The 15,615-nt window shown below is 44.6% G+C and overlaps 1 protein-coding gene across 12 annotated transcripts in view; it reads right to left on the minus strand.

Moving 5' to 3' along the window:
* The window catches only part of MYOCD (myocardin), a 272,267-nt gene that overhangs the window by 16,873 nt on the left and 239,779 nt on the right, over positions 1 to 15,615 (minus strand). For 7 of the 12 annotated variants that reach the window (XM_085306845.1, XM_085306844.1, XM_085306849.1 and 4 more), the window contains 4 exons: positions 12,415 to 12,480; positions 7,241 to 7,296; positions 2,467 to 2,542; positions 35 to 196 (listed from right to left, as the gene is read on the minus strand). In XM_085306845.1, the coding sequence (XP_085162971.1) occupies positions 35 to 196; positions 2,467 to 2,542; positions 7,241 to 7,296; positions 12,415 to 12,480 (360 nt within the window). The other 5 variants (XM_085306855.1, XM_085306856.1, XM_085306850.1 and 2 more) reach the window with 5 other exon arrangements.

Here is a 15,615-nt window from a genome sequence, read left to right on the forward strand (position 1 = left end):
CTCACAGCGCAAAACAGATGTTTACTTCCACTACCTTTTATGGCCTCTTTCACAGCTGAGTCGACAGGAATAATATTCTTCTCCACCAGCTCCAAAGGACCTGGCCTGAGGGCAATCTTTTCATTGAGATCATCTGCCAGTCGGGCTCTTTTCAGCTTCATTTGAGTAGATTGAATGGACCCCTCTGCAGCTGAGTCTAGAAGGCCAAATGGAAAGCATCAGTTCAGGACCGGGGGCATCTGTAAACACAGCTCTTGGAGAGTATATGYGTCCCCTTTAGAACAGCCTTTCTGGATTACAGCCAAAAAACAAGCATAGCTCAGTGTACCACAAGAGATGTTCTGAGGCTGAGAGGCAGGACAGTGAACTGGATGGGGCAGATGGGGTTTGGGATGTGGGCCCTCCTCTGAGCCTTAGGTCAAGCTTCTCCATTCCTAAGTTTCCTAGCCTAGCCTTGCCAACTGAGCCTGCAGCTAGAACATCCTTCCCAAGGCCCAGTAATGATCTGCAATGAAAACTTCATTAACAAGCTGAGACTAACAGGAGAGCTGAAAGGGATTTCAACTCCTGCCTGCCAGGAGACCGTTGGACTAGTGGGCTAATGCAAATGGATGCCTACTTCTGGGGAACCAAACAGCTGGAGAAAAGAACTGTTAATAATATTTGACAACTTGAGTAAATTCAGTGAAAGACAAAAAGCTCAGTCTTCAGAAGTGGAACATTTGGGAAGCAGAGTGATTACAGTGTTCCAGGACTCTTAGGAGAAAAATGAGCTGGTGGAGAAAAGCATAACAAAGGCAGCTAGATTTGGAAGCTGCAGCCAGACAAACCCAAATGAGAAATACCAGTTATTCCGTGGTGACAGAAGGGTGCCCAGTTACTACAGAAAGTGGTGTTTTCCCAGTCAAAGGTGTATAACTCCTCTGGTGACACTTTCTGGTGTAGTGGCGGAGCAGGATCCTAGACTAGACCAGATCCTTACTCTTGGGAATCTAAAGTWAGGAGGGCTGCATCTAGGCTGTGCTGCCTTCTGGAAGAGATACTGTAGGCAGACACAAGCTACTGGGATTGATACCAGGAGCAAGGGCTCTGCAGGAGGTAAGGCTGGCTGATCTAGAGCCCCTCCTGGTCTCAGACTCTATGGGACAGAGAACCTGTATGAACTCCTTGGCATGAACAGTGACAGAAGGTGTATCTGGAAGACATTTAGATGATGAAAAATGTCTCAAGTGGCCAGTTTTAGTTACATCCAGTTCCTGTTATGAACCAGATGGATACTGAGGTCTATGCTACTCCAGGACACACCTCCATGTGAGATGGAGCACAATACAGAGATGTCTGAGCAGTGGCCAGGCCGAGAAGAGCGTGTGGGACAGCACAGACAGGACCTGCTAAGGGCGCTGCAGCGATGTACATCTGGGTAGTCTATGCACCACCTCYTCTTTAGCTGTGTCTCACTAGCCATGTCAAAGACCAATGACCACAGCTGCCTCCACACCTGTTATACAGTCCCTTGGCCTCAACACCAGTCTATATTGCTTCTRTTGTTTAATCTCAGGGAAAAAACACTTTCCATCTGTTAAACGGAAAATGATACTGACGTATTCTAGTGGTAAGGGAGTGACAAGGGTGAAGGCAGGCAACAGGCCTCTGGCTCAGCCCTCCTGCACTCCAGAGGGAAAGGAAATGTGGACCCCATCCATACAGAGAGCAGAGGCCAGCATTTACAGTCATCAGAGAGAAATATACTTCTTCCAGGGGACTCACAGGACTCCAGGAGGGAGGCAGAATGTCCTCTCCCATCTCTCACGAGCTCGTTATCTCTGGTGATAACAAGGGACACCAGCAGCGTTCTGCTGTCTGTGACGGTATGCAGCAGAGCAGTACTGATTCTCTGGGTGGGAGAGCAGAGCTGCCGTGGCTCAAGAACTGATAGCAGAGCTGATTATTTCCACATGGCCAAGCTTGGGTCATTGAATGCATCACCACAGAATGGCAMATATCAAGAATATCAAGAATTAAGGCAAAGGCACAAAAAGCCCAGTTTTAGAAGGATATTGCAACCACCTGCTATAGGGCTCTAACCATCCTTGACAACAAATGCAGAGGATCTGAGAATCAGAGCTTTGCATGTCTGCCTAATACAGTCCTCTTTCACAGCTGTCCTCTATCCCACTGTTCCCTAGAGCATCTCACAATGRTCCCTGCCAGAGATGGGATAAAGATTACATGGCCTTGGGTCTGCTCCTCTCAGGAGCAGGAGATCTCTGTGTGTCTGCCTCCTAAAGACCAGGTCTAGACAAGATACCAAAAGACATTTGTCCCCTTGGGCTCTGCCTATCAKAAGCAGCTGGGGCAAAGTTAATCATGATGAGAATCCTTAAGGGAACCTATCTAGGGCTTGAGAAACTTGAAACATAAAGTAGAAACACAAAGACTATGTGGGAGAAGCTCAGGCAGTCTTACCTTGTAAAATATGCATATTGACCAGGTCTGATCGCTCAGGCCTACTTCTGATCTTGTGCTTGAGATAATCTTCAGTCTGCAAAACACAAATCCAGAGAATATGACCTGACTGGAGCTGCAGTAGGGTATGAAGAGCCACAGCCCCTGTGCCATCCCATGTTGTTAAAAGATTTATTAATCTCCGAGTTGAGTGAGTTCCTAAATGGCATTTTTTTTAGCTAGACATGTAAACATGTGCTAGCTTTTGGACAAAATTTCTTCAGAAAGGGCATAATGTGCATGAGGCTGCTGACAGTTCAGTGTCACCATTGATAAGCTGTGTCTTTCCCAATTTCCCTTRAATTTTTGATGCCTAAGGTATTATGAGAGCTCATGGGAAAGGTGATACCTACTTAATGGCAGTGGTGGATCTGATCCTAGCTTAGCATACCACATTGCCTTTGAAATCTGCACTGAGGCAGCTCCACATTATAGCATTAGCAAGTGCTTCCTGTTGAAAGTCTGGCACCCTGGGATGAGATATTAGGCTGAGCAAATTTTCAGGATCCTCAGACACACTCTGCCCAGGCCAACCAGGAGACTTAGATTTCCTACAGTCCCTGCAGCCYCCTGCGGTGCTTTATCACCGCAGTTGTGGTGTGGGGTTGGGAAATGCCATTCTGCAGATCGCTGCATCTGAACTTGTGAGGAAAGACTTCCTAAAGCCTTGTGCTGGCTTACTGTTGGCATTAGGAACAGAAAGGCACACAGAGGTACAATGACACCTTCCATTAGGGCCAAGAAAGTCAGCCTTGGGAGCAGTTKGCCTCAGGAATACAAATACATGCTTAGTCTATGGTGAAGTAAAGCTAGAGAACAACTTAGACAAATTTTTAGCTGTTGCCAAGTTGAGATGCAAGAAGAAATGGTACAACAATTGGGCATGATTCAAAAAGGTTAATCTGTTAAGGACAGATGTAAAAGAATAGCACAAGCAGTTAAAGTAAAACTGGAAAGACCACAGTACAACATGTACAGGATCATGAAAAAAGATTTTATAAGAACTTCTGTAGCCAGGAGAGGACAACGGAAAGTGCTCTCTGTGTTCCATAAATAGGAGAAATAATTATGGATGCTGCTGAGATGGCCACAGTATTTAAGGCCTTTTTCAAACATCTTTGCTAAAAAGATGAATGGCTATTTATCAATCAGATGACTAAACCAAGAAAATTCAACAACAAGAGAATAGAAACTCCAGTTACCAGCTTGGAGAGCAGGTTGGAGAATACTTAGATAAGTTCAGTGTTCCCAAACAGTCTGAGATACACAATGCTAGAGTAATAGCAACTATCTGTAAGTCTCCAGGAAACTGRACAAGGAAGAGCGTAATTTCTAACTTTAAAAGAGAGGGGAAAAAAGGAACTAGGAAATTATAAATCAATCAGGATGATACTAGAACAAGTAATCAAACACTCTATATAAATGGATTTTGAAGATAACAGCGCGGTGAATAACACCTAGAATTGATTCATCAAGAACAGCTGATGAACACCAGCTTAATTTCCTTTTATGGAGAGATGATAGATTTCTAATATAAGAATAAAGAAGGTTATGAAGCTTGACTTTAAGCATGTTTTGACATTATCTCACATGCATTTCTCATACGCCAGAGAAGTTTGGTCTGGATGAAACTAACATAAAGAAGGAACATAACTACAAGTGAAGTCACCAAGGGAATTAGGAATGGTTCACAGTCTAAATAGAGGACTATATCTAATCATATTCTACAGCAATTTCCTTTACTATTCAATATATTCATTAACATCTTGGATGATAGAAGACACTCCTATAAACTCTGAATCATTTAAACAGATTAGAATGCAAAATGATTATGTGAAGAAATAATCTAAAATACATTGGATACAGTTCAGGAAGGACAATCAGAAAGGACTATATTCAGGTCATGGTTAGCAACAACTAAGCCAGCCGATTAAGTGCTGAAGCAGATGAAGAGGGAATCTTAATCCACTGGAGACGTTTCTACACTGGTCTTTCAATAGTGACTTTAGGCCAGAATTCATTATTATGTAACTATAGTAAAGAAAAGTTCTGGAGAATCTAGTGATCAGGAGCTGAACCATGTCCCTAAACCAGTGAGTAGCTTTCTAGGAGATACAAAGAAGAATATCAGGTGGGTCCTAGAAATAGCAAAGTCCCATTCTGGATCCTGCATCTGAAAGGACCCATGGGAAAAGTCTGGAGGATATCAACAGAAATCCTATGAGTAAGGAATGGGATCAATGAGGTGAGACTGAAGTGAGGGGACATTGATCAGACCACAGATGAGAAATCTATAGAGCAACAGGATGCAAAATACTTTTAAAAATTGCTACAAGAAGGAAGATAAACAGTTCTGCATGTCATTGTGCATAGGAGAATATGTAACRGGTTTAAACTGCAACAATAAAGCTTCCACTGGGAATCTGGAAAGACTTACTAACTRTACAGGTTAGAGAGCGCTGGAGCAGGTTGCTGGGAAATCCGTCAGTAGTCACACATCTGTCAGGAATGACTTAGTTGGGGCTGTTCTGCTTTGGGGCAGAGGCACAATAACTGCCCCTTTAGTCCTTCTCTGCCACGCTTACTGGAGTACTAGGAGTAAGTGCCAAAGCCCTTCTGAGCCAGACGGCCTCAAGAAAGCCAGCCTGTTCTCTGTCCTCCAGTCCAGCAATCTATTATAGGACATTGACTTCAAAGTCTGCTGCACTGGCCTGATGCCAACCTCCTAAATAGCTAGTGACATGTTTAAACAAATAATAGACATTTTATTTACTGAAGTCTTTACAGTTCCTACACTTCCCCCAATTTTTCCCCAGTTTATTTTCACCAACTCAATCCCTTGCTTGGACCATATGTAGGTTTGACCGGTTTCTGTGCCAGGTCAGAACTAGTTGGTGTCTGCACTCAAATCATCAGTTAATTTCACCTAATGCATTTCTGGTTGACCTGCAGGTCAGATCCTGACTTAGGTTTGAATTACTGTCCTACAGATGTGGCATTAGCATATTTAACCCAGTATGCACACAGTTTTAGGCTGACTTTCTGCTGTACTGATTGCCTTTTGACCTTTCATGTTTATAAGTTGCATTTGTATCATTGGGGTGCAAATGGTGGAGAAAGACCTTAGATGTGTTTTAGTACCAGCTGAGGCAGCAGGCTTTCAAAATACATGAAAGCATTTATTGTTATCTGCTTTCTGTTTGCAGAACATCATGGAGGAGTATCAGCTGAAAAACAAATGCTATTGAGTAATTATCTGGAAACAGCCACTGCTCCTTCCCTGTCACAGTTCTAACCAGGACATCCTTGCAAAGAAGTATGTTTTTGTTAAGCTCTGTGCTCATTAGTGTGTTTGTTAGCATGCTCTGAAAATTCAGGCATTTTCAGACACTCTAGACCATCCTTCCCTTTTCCCCAGGCAACCAGCCAGTTAAAGCCTTTGAAGGAAAGACCAAGAGACACAGATGTATACTTAAACTGTAAAATATACGACACTTCAAGGATACTCTGGATTGCTTGAAATTTTCTAAGCATGTTAATTTTTCAGAGTTGTATTGTGTTTCTTATGCTAGCCATTTATTACTGCAGGAGACTCAGGGCAAGTGATTTGGAGTGTGTTTAAATTCAGAAGAGCACTTCTCTATATTTCACAGTCATTCCTTCTTGTAAAAAAACCCTTTTCTATGTGTTTGCAAGCACGTCTTGCAGATTAATGAAACAAAACCTTGTGTTCCAGAAAAACCTGTGACTGTTCCCTTTGGCATGATGTATGTGGACATACCTCTAGCTTGATCCTKGCTGCATGATGGATGCTAAAAACCAGCAGGATTTCCCAAAAAGTGATCATATCATAAGCAGTTTCGATGTATTCTGGAAATGACTATCTACTTTATCTCTGCCTTCAGCAATATTTAGGGAAGCCTAAACACAGTTAGATAATGGGGCCAGTGGGAGACTGGCCCACTTAGCCCCTGACACACCTAATGGCCAAGCTGTGCTGCTGAGCTAAAAGCAGGCTCTCATTAGATGACAAATATGAATTCCCAGGGGACTTGCTGCAGTTGACAAAGGGCATCCATATTCCTCCTGGACACTTGCTAAATACTGAGGTGCTCATCCTATTTACTGCTGGCCCTCTAACCTCATAGGCTTGAACAGGAGCGTAGAGCAGCCAGGACAGGGAGGAACAGACTGTGGACCCAGCTCAGAGAGCAAAACAGTGGTTTCAGCTAGTGCTTCACTGGAAGGCCTGACAATGCCATATTGCTATGCCCTGTCCATAGCCTCTTGTAAAACCTGGGGGATGATGCCCAAGGTAATTCTGAAGCTTCCTCCACTCTCTGGGCCTTTGTGGCTTCTCCAGCTTATCACTGAACCTCAAAGTTCATGAAGGTGGCATTTCTGTCCTTCCCTGCAGCCCTCCAGAAGGAAAGCTCATCCCTCTGAGCCACACCAGGTGCAGATAAACTCCCTACCCTATACCTTGGGGAACAGATGGCTTCTCTGTCTTTTTAAGTGTCTGATGCTTGGAGAAGGGTGCATCTAAGTAGATATAAACCCTGATTTGACCCCACCATGTCTAGAAGCAAGTGAGAGGCCATGACTCTCATCCTTGGCCACAGGGCCTGGATGGAAGATGCCAGAGGAGGACACAGTGCTGGGAGGTGCTTTCAACTCTACAACTTGCGGAAAGAGAGCCCATATGTTTTCTCACCAGAATGGTTGCAGGATTTACCTTGGCTCGCTCCAGACTTTTTCGTTGTTCATGGAATGCAGATGGGCTTTTCAGTGCTGCAACAGGAAAGAAAGAGGAGCAGTCAGCACAAAAGCAGAAGCAAACAGCCACCAGAATATTCAGCAACAGCATTTTAATGAGTGCTATAAAAATAGCAACACAAACTAGCGGCTCTCTTTATTGCATTTACTAAAAATAACTCAGGAAAGCTCTGGGAAATCCCGCACTCTCAGCCAGACCATGGCAAGAGAGCAGAGGGGACGGAGAGCACAGGGAGTGCAGAAGGCACATGGGCAGGGAGATGGTGCAGGCTTTGAAGTGTAGTGCTCAGTGGAACATGTCAGAGAGCAGATGCAGCTCTTCCCTGACATGCTTTCTGCAGGCTGTGGTGCTGGGAGACACCACAGCCCCAGAAAACAAAGATCTGGGAGAAGCAACAAGCTGAGAGCGTACCTCACCTGCTAGGAAAACCCAGAAGACCTGTCTTGCCTCTTGGGGGCTGTGCAGGAACAGACTCTAGCAAGAGTATTTCAAAGCAGGACTCTGGAGGTGTGATCTTTTGCCCCTCTCCCATCACTGACAACCTCTCTGCCTCATTCTGTTTTCCTCTCATTGGACAATTGTCCAGTCCATGCCCACAGCATCTGTGTGATATGGTGCTTCCATGGGCAGCTGCCCAGAGACATACTGGGCAGCAGGTCACACTCTYAGGATCTCCTGAAAGCAAAAGGGGCTCCTGAGGGAAGGCCAGTGATCCCTGGCTCTTGGACCAGCAAGCACTAGTCCCATAAAGCCATCTGTACTGGAGTCTCTGTGAATCTTGCCCTCAGCCTTGTTAATACTGGTTCTTTGGAAACTGAAGCAAAATTTGTTTAGTCAAGGGGTTAATATTTCTCACTTCCTGCAGAAATCCTTTTCTAGCTACGTAAGCAAGCAGAATTAACCATTCCCACTGGGACTGGGGAAAGGGCGAAGTGTCCTGACCCACAAAAATGGCCTGCTACAACTCTTTGGCAGTGTTTAATATTCTTTCCATCTTGTGAGTGGGATCCAATGAGGGCAGAAATTCTTTTCACACAGGACACGAAATCCTGCATCAATCTGTAAGAGTAAGAACAGAATAGAGGGGACAGCCTGGAGATTTTTGGAGGCCATCTAATTGACTTCTGATAGGTAACACCCATAACCTCCAGTGAATCACAGTAAAATACAGATGGCACATTCCTGCCCCTAATATTTGAAGAACGGACTTGCAGACAAGCTAGAGTTATTGTGCCATGCTCTGGTGAGCAGCCGTGAGGACTTGTGACAGCTAGTTTAATCAGAAGCAAAATAAAATGGTGCATAAGAGAAAACAAAATAAGCAAGAAAGATTACTTTTACAGTCCCATTCACTGTGAAGTCCTAACTTCAGGAGTTTGCTGTGGGTCTTGACCAAGTCAAACATCATGCTATTCATGAGGAAAGTGTTGCAGAATTTAAAAAATTACCAAGATTTTTGGAGGAAATATGTGGATGCTGCAGCTTGTATTAGTCTGCAAAACAAATAAAGGCATGACTAGCACCAGTTATTTAGGTAACTTGCTAGGGGATGACAAATGTCAGCTTGAAATAGCTGAGGATCTGGAGGCAACAGAATGGATCTGCTGTGCTTGATATTGGTAATCTTAGGACTATGCTTTTTTTTTTTTGCCTCTCAGAGGATGAGGTGGTGGCTGCATACAGCAACAGGGCTTCCACTTCAAGAGCAGCTGTTTCTGCAGCTCATCACAATAAAGGGAGTCTTGCCTTGAGAAATCCTTGATCTTGCAAGCTGGCCTCTCTTTCCATTTTGGTAGATGAGCAGGATCTCGCTGGGGTCCAGGGCTGGCCCCTGCACAGGGCTGCAGGAAGGCTTCTTGCTCACTTGGCCCTGCAGACTGCCTTCCTGTGAGTGACCCCCATAGGGATACTGCTGATTTAAAATGTGTTTGCCAAATCTGTACCAGTTTCACTACAACAGTAAAACTGAGCATGTTCAATAATGTAGAGCTGCATGAGTCAGGTGCTTCCTATTCATTAAGCCTGAAGAAGGGGCAAGGTTCTGCTCTCATCTGCACTCTTGTGGATCAGGAGTGTGGCTGTGTCTCAGTAAACCTGGGTCTCCCCTTGCATTCAGAGGCTCATGTATACATAAGAGTCACAGGACTGAAGGGATCCAGAGGCTGCACTTGCTTAGCAGTCTACAGATGTCTGTATTTGTGGAATCTTTTTCAGCAGTATTATTCAGTAGTTTTGCCAGCTAGCTGCCCAACTTACTACTTGAAAACATCTGATGATAAAAGTCCAGCTTTGAACCTGAAGGCTTGTGTAATGCTACTGCCCTTTGCTCCTGAGCATCCTCCTTTAGGCAGTTTCCAGCTTTGTCCAGTAACAGGGCCATCTGAAGCTCTCCCATCTCTTACACAATATCCAAGGGAGTGTAAACAGAGCTAAGGTATGTAATGGCATTGTGTTTTTCCTTGTCACATCAAACACAGACTAGATTTTGCTTACGTAAGGGCATTCATCTCACTGGGCTATGTCCAGGTTATTCTATGTCTCTGGGTTATTCTCTTAGACATCAAAACCCAATCAGCTTCCTAGGAATTACTCCAGGGTTTAATGCCTACCATGCTACAGCCACAGTGCTTAACAACTCAGCAAGCTCTATGTGTATTCACCAACCCCAGTTTCTACAAGTTTCTACAAGCCTTCAAAGGGCACTATCCAGTGCTACTCTATTACTCTGATCCTCCATCTCATTTTCTGCTCTCTATATAAAATGGATTAGTTACAAAAAGAAAGTCTTTATCTCCTGGRTTTGTAACAGTTGAAAATGTAGCCAATGTATTGAAAATAATACTCATGCAAAATCTGATGTGTAATGTGGGATCAAGTGAAAGCTTCAAGTCTGGTACCAAACTTAGCTCTCAACCTGGCAATGCCCCTATCTGCTCCTTCTAGAATGGCTAGTCTCGAAGCACTGCAACCGTTGTGGGTTGCAACCCTCAGGATTCACTTCTTACCCATCTACAGAACAGACGGGCTGAGATCCAGTCCATGTGCACCTCCTAGGGCCCATCTCACCCTCTGGTGCTCTGACCCAACAGACTATGGGAAGATGTGATTAATCAAAGCCTTGTTTTTCATAAAGAATGTCTGCATATGCCCAAACCATGAGGAAGTTGGATGGGACTCCCACATATTAAGTGCTAACATTTGACCCTTCCTCCTGAGGTGAGAGAGCAGTTACATTCTGCACATTTGTTTTTATAACGGCAAAAGTGCCTTTTCTTTTATTACTTTCAGTGATTAAACTGTTTGTGCTTAAGCTTCCCAAAATGGCCTCCTTGGACAGAAACCAGACTGCAAAATGTCAGTGTAGAAGCTGGGAGTGTAATGAAACTATAAGTAACAGGAAAAGATCCTTCAGTTGTCATCAAATAAAGCGAGTCTAATATGTTGTTTGCAGTGTGAGCAATTTTAAAGTGTTAGGCATCMCTTGCAAAAGCACAGTCCCATGCATCCAGTCCAGTAGGGCAACACTGGGTACACAAAGCTTTCCACTGGCCCTACCACTCTGTATGTATACAACAGGGTATATCTTGCATGCTATCTGTGCCTACTTCTATTGAGTAGGCTTATCAGTTCAGGAGACAGTAAACATACTTCTGCCCACTGACTGTATTGCCAATGTTTGCAATGCTATCACAGATGTCAATACTTTGCTCAGAGTTCCAGCTCTTGGAGTCCTGTGATTGAAATGCTTGCCTTTTGGTGGTAGACAACATAAAATCTGAATGCTTAAAGAAATGAAAAGAAGAAAAATGAAAAGAACCAGCATCAATCATTTTTAAAAACTAGTCATCATACTGAGAGACATGACTTTTATCATCTCACTCAAGATTTCATAATGCTTGATGCTGGCAGTACTGTATCAATAAGGCTTCTGTTGCTGGCTACCTTGACCCAATCCTTTAGTAAGGCARCCACATGAGAATGGGATGGCAAAGGGACATGCAAGGTGCAGCATGTAGTGTAGAGCCACACTGTTAGTGAGTTGCTCTTTGAGATTAGCCAGCAGCCATAAGCGACAGAAGTGACACAGCCTTTGGAAGRTTGTGATCTTAGCAATGACCCTAAAGAAGTCATGATAATACAGAAAGGCACCAAGATAATCTGCTGCTTGGCTGCTAGCTAACCACAAGCTTGTGTACATGGAGGGTGAACAAGGTCAGGATGGGGTTATCCACTGAGCAAGGCTGAGACCCCAGTATCTCTTCTGCAGTGGTGCTACTGGTTTAATGATGATAGGCAGTGCAGGTTCAGAAGGGGATCATTTTCATTTGCTTACCTTCTGGGCTCTAGCATGATGCCAGTGTGTTTAGCTTTCTGATGCTGAATGATTATATAATAATTCTGGGCTGGAGCTTGTCATTCTAACTTGAATGCAAGGTTGATGATGTCTGTTTTCACAGAAAAGTGAAAGCAGACATCTCCAGGCATTTGGCAGTCTCCAGCAGGCAGGCCCAGATGGGGTGCACTAGCCCCAAGCATACACTTCCAACTCTGCCCTGTAACAGTCTGGCTAGGCACAGGCACAGCTCTGGGCATCAGTCTCACTGATCTGGGGGCTGCCCCTCAGCTCTGGGGCCAAAGCAGTTAATCCACTGCTTTTTTCTTCCAACAGCCTCCTGGAATGAGCTCTCTCTACTTCTTCCCCTTTTTGTGGGCTTAATCCTGCCACATCCTGGAAACCCCTCAACTGGCTTTTACATAAGAAGCTTGCCTACATGAAGTGCTTTCTTAGTATCCTGCTTAGAGCTGGATATGCCTGTCCTGCTACAGTGACCTCAGGGATGGAGATTTATGCAGCTGGATTTTCAGATGGTGTAGTTGAGCAGCAATCCTGATTTCAGCTTAAGCAGCAGCACTGTAACTTGTGTGGCAGATGTTGGACTCCATTTTACAGCAACAGGAATTACAGTATGGCTACATGGTAGGAATCAAAGTTTATCCCAGTAACAATCTGCTCAGAGCTGAAGGAAAGTCTGAGCAGGCAGGGTGCCACACACAGTGCCCCAACAGTGCCCAAGATGAACACAGACCCTCTGAGCCAGGATTGGGTGAAAAAAGCTGAAAAGGATACTCACGTGGCATAATGCCCTGATCTGCCAGCTGTTCACGAGTCCTTCTCTGCTGAAGCCGTAGCTGTAAAACTGTGAGAAAAAGAATGTCAGGAAGAGATGCAGGCTTGATTTGAGGCACTAACATATCTATCAGCGATGGCATACTGAGGACTCTCTGTGGCACTGAGATCTGCTACAGATCTGTGGTGCTACTGGACCAGCCTTGGTGCAGCAGATTGCTCCAAGCCAAGGAGGACTGCTAGGGGAAGCTGGGTAGTCTGCACCAACCCAGACCTCACTCTTGCATGCAGACAAGCAGGGCAGGGCTGGTTCTTGTGCAGATGGCACACTAGCGATGGGAACAGACTCTGATCCTTGCCTGGTGCCTGTAATAGCTTTCTTAGGTGAATGTGGGTTCAGCTCAAAAGTTTACTCAGTCTGTGTGCGGGCAGAGGGTACTGACTTGGAAAGGAAGCTGGATTTGCACTTCTGTCACTGTCTCTCCTGCAGTTGGATATTGCCAGCCCAGGCAATACAGGGCTCAACTCTCCTCAAGGATGCACAGTTTTAGAAGAAAAGACAATGGTCACAAGTTGCAGTAGAAGAAATTCTGATTGGATGTAAGGAAAAAAAATCACCATGAGARTGGTGAAATCACCATGTTCTCCTAGAACAGGAGCCTGGAGAGGWTGAGGGATATCCATCCATGAGCTGATCTAGCTTTGAAGCTGGCCTTGCTTTGAATGGGAGGTTGGAGTAGAGACTCCTGTAGGCCCCTTCTGACCTAAATTTGTACACAGTTCTGTACTTGGGTGTGAGTACATGTGACTATGTGCATGGGCTTCAAAGTAGAAGGCACATGAGCTAAGAGCAGAAAGGATGAAGCAGAAAATAAAGCAAAACCCATCTGCCACTGATACTGCACTAAAGCTACCACCCATAGGGCTCTCATGTGACCCTATAAGCCAACATGAGATTATGGCTTCTGAAAGGTTTTTAAGCCTGTAGAGACTGCATATTTTTGAGCAGTAGAAGAAACCAYTTCTCCATGGCTTATGGACAGCTAAAGTTTGATGACTGCCCTTTTGCTGAGCCCTTGCTCAGCTTTTATTCAAGTGCGTGTGCCATTCCACTGGCTCTACTACACTAAGGCCAATGCTTGTACCCTTCTCTTCAGGGATAGAGCACTGTGGGATGCTGTGTGGAGGAACCCAGAGGAGGATGAAGAAGTTCTGAAAGCCTAAGGCAATTTTTTAATAYCTCTGAAAGTGACAGGTCTGTGACATTACCTTGCTGAGTGCATTCATCCACCTGCATCAGCACTGTGGGGTACATAGAGCTTTCCAGCTCCCTCACCCTCCCAAGGACATGGAAATGAAGACACTTCCAGTGCAGCAAGGCTCTGCTTTGGGAGAAAATATGCTTACCATATTGAAGACRTATAGATAATATGGTAAGGAGAGATTGGCGTCACCCCTTTGTGAACCAACTGCTCCAAGGACTTAGCAATCTTCAGGATATCTTCCTTTTGGAAAGTTTGGAGAACAAACCATTGATCAGAGTTACTAAATAGCTTATTGGCATAGCCTCAGCCACAGAGCCTCTATCAGGCAACCARCAAAGAAGGAACTCACTTAAGTGCCTCTCATTCTCTACAGCACTGAAAGACAGCCCATTGTAAGCTGCAGCTTGCCTTGTGCAATGATACAGCCTGGGACTGCAAAAGCTAGATCTTTGCAGCACTCTGATAACATTGCCTGCACTTTGAGGTAGTAGAATATTCTGAATATTCTACACCTTTGCTTTACATACTCATCTTTTCCTTTTGTATGTGTGTGTGTCAGTCCTTTCTTCCACAAGGTAAAACATAAAACTCACTTTCTTATTTTCCCACTTGAAACTCAATAGATCTTGCAACAGAGGCACATATCTTTCAGTGGTCATACTATAACTGCACACACCTCTCCTTCCTACTAGCACAACCCTGGAGAGAGACTCCAGCTGCTTTGAGTGAGCTGGCATTGTGTGCAGAAGACAATGAAGGGCAGCTCTTTTGTCCTCATGAGTAATTTACTGATCTCTGCCAGCAGCTACCAGGTTTCACATGCAAAGCAAATATTTAGTGAAAGCCTCACAGGGGACAATGATCTCCTGCCAAATTCTAGCCCATCTTAGCACAACAAAGAAAGAAGATTCTGGCTGCAGGGGAAAATGCAGCCTTTAGTACCTGGTGAATTCTGCAAGCATGCTCTTCCCCAGCTATGCCAGAGCAAAGCTCATGGCTAGAAATCCTTAGCAAACCTTGCCTCTGGGGAAGTCTGTACTCTTTTGTTGTCCAGTGGCACCACCCCTAGTCAGTGCTGCTTCTGCTTGCATACACAGATTTAGACTCCTGTGCTGTAGGTATCTACATCAGACCCAGTTATCTGCACCCTTTTCTTCCCYTATTRGGGGACCTCAAATCCAAAWTAGAAAATCTATGCTTTAGCARTGCCCAGTTTTCCTCCTTGWCTATAGAAGGAGTTTAAAGAAACCWGTTCATTTTAAGTATCTTATGCAGAATGAGGTAGACTCCAGGTTCTCTGTGTAGGTTCTTCTCAGTCATCAGTCACAGCATCTGAAGAACCATATATGGMTTTGCACTTCCTMTGAGGAGGAGATTCATCTTTGACARGTGGGCAAAAGGAACTGGAGATTCTCCAAGAATGCAAGAAACCCTGTAGCTCGCYCAGAAGTGGTATCAGCTCTCCTAGGTCCTGGTCCAGTGTCCCAGGTGTTATGGCATCTGCTACAAACTGAGGCAGTTTGCACACAACGTGCCATCATCAAACAAGAGACAGAGGTAGCAAAGACTTAYAGGATTACATAGAACACCATGCAAAGGACCCAGCAATCTATCCTATTAGCTGTAAAATATCCCAGGTTAGGATGTTACATCACTTCCCTTCACAGCTCTTAGGCCTACCAAATTCTKTGTGTCATTGCACTCTCAGACTTCTGTATAGCCAGGCCAAGTGCTCTACCACATCCATGTGAGCAAATGGGATGCTAGTAATCAAACACAATCAAATCCCACTTCCTCTGMTCCTTGATGCTTCTCCTGCCTATTTCACAGCCCTTCCTGGTAGACAWGTCATTATTTACCAGTCTCAGGCTGCAGCCAGCTATCAGGTAGGCCCATTTAGTGGAAAAGAAGATGTTATCAATTCCCTTGAAGCACTACTT

Source organism: Rhea americana, unplaced genomic scaffold (assembly GCF_003343005.1).
Source record: "Rhea americana isolate MKP2758 unplaced genomic scaffold, rheAme1 scaffold_249, whole genome shotgun sequence".
Lineage (NCBI taxonomy): Eukaryota > Metazoa > Chordata > Aves > Rheiformes > Rheidae > Rhea > Rhea americana.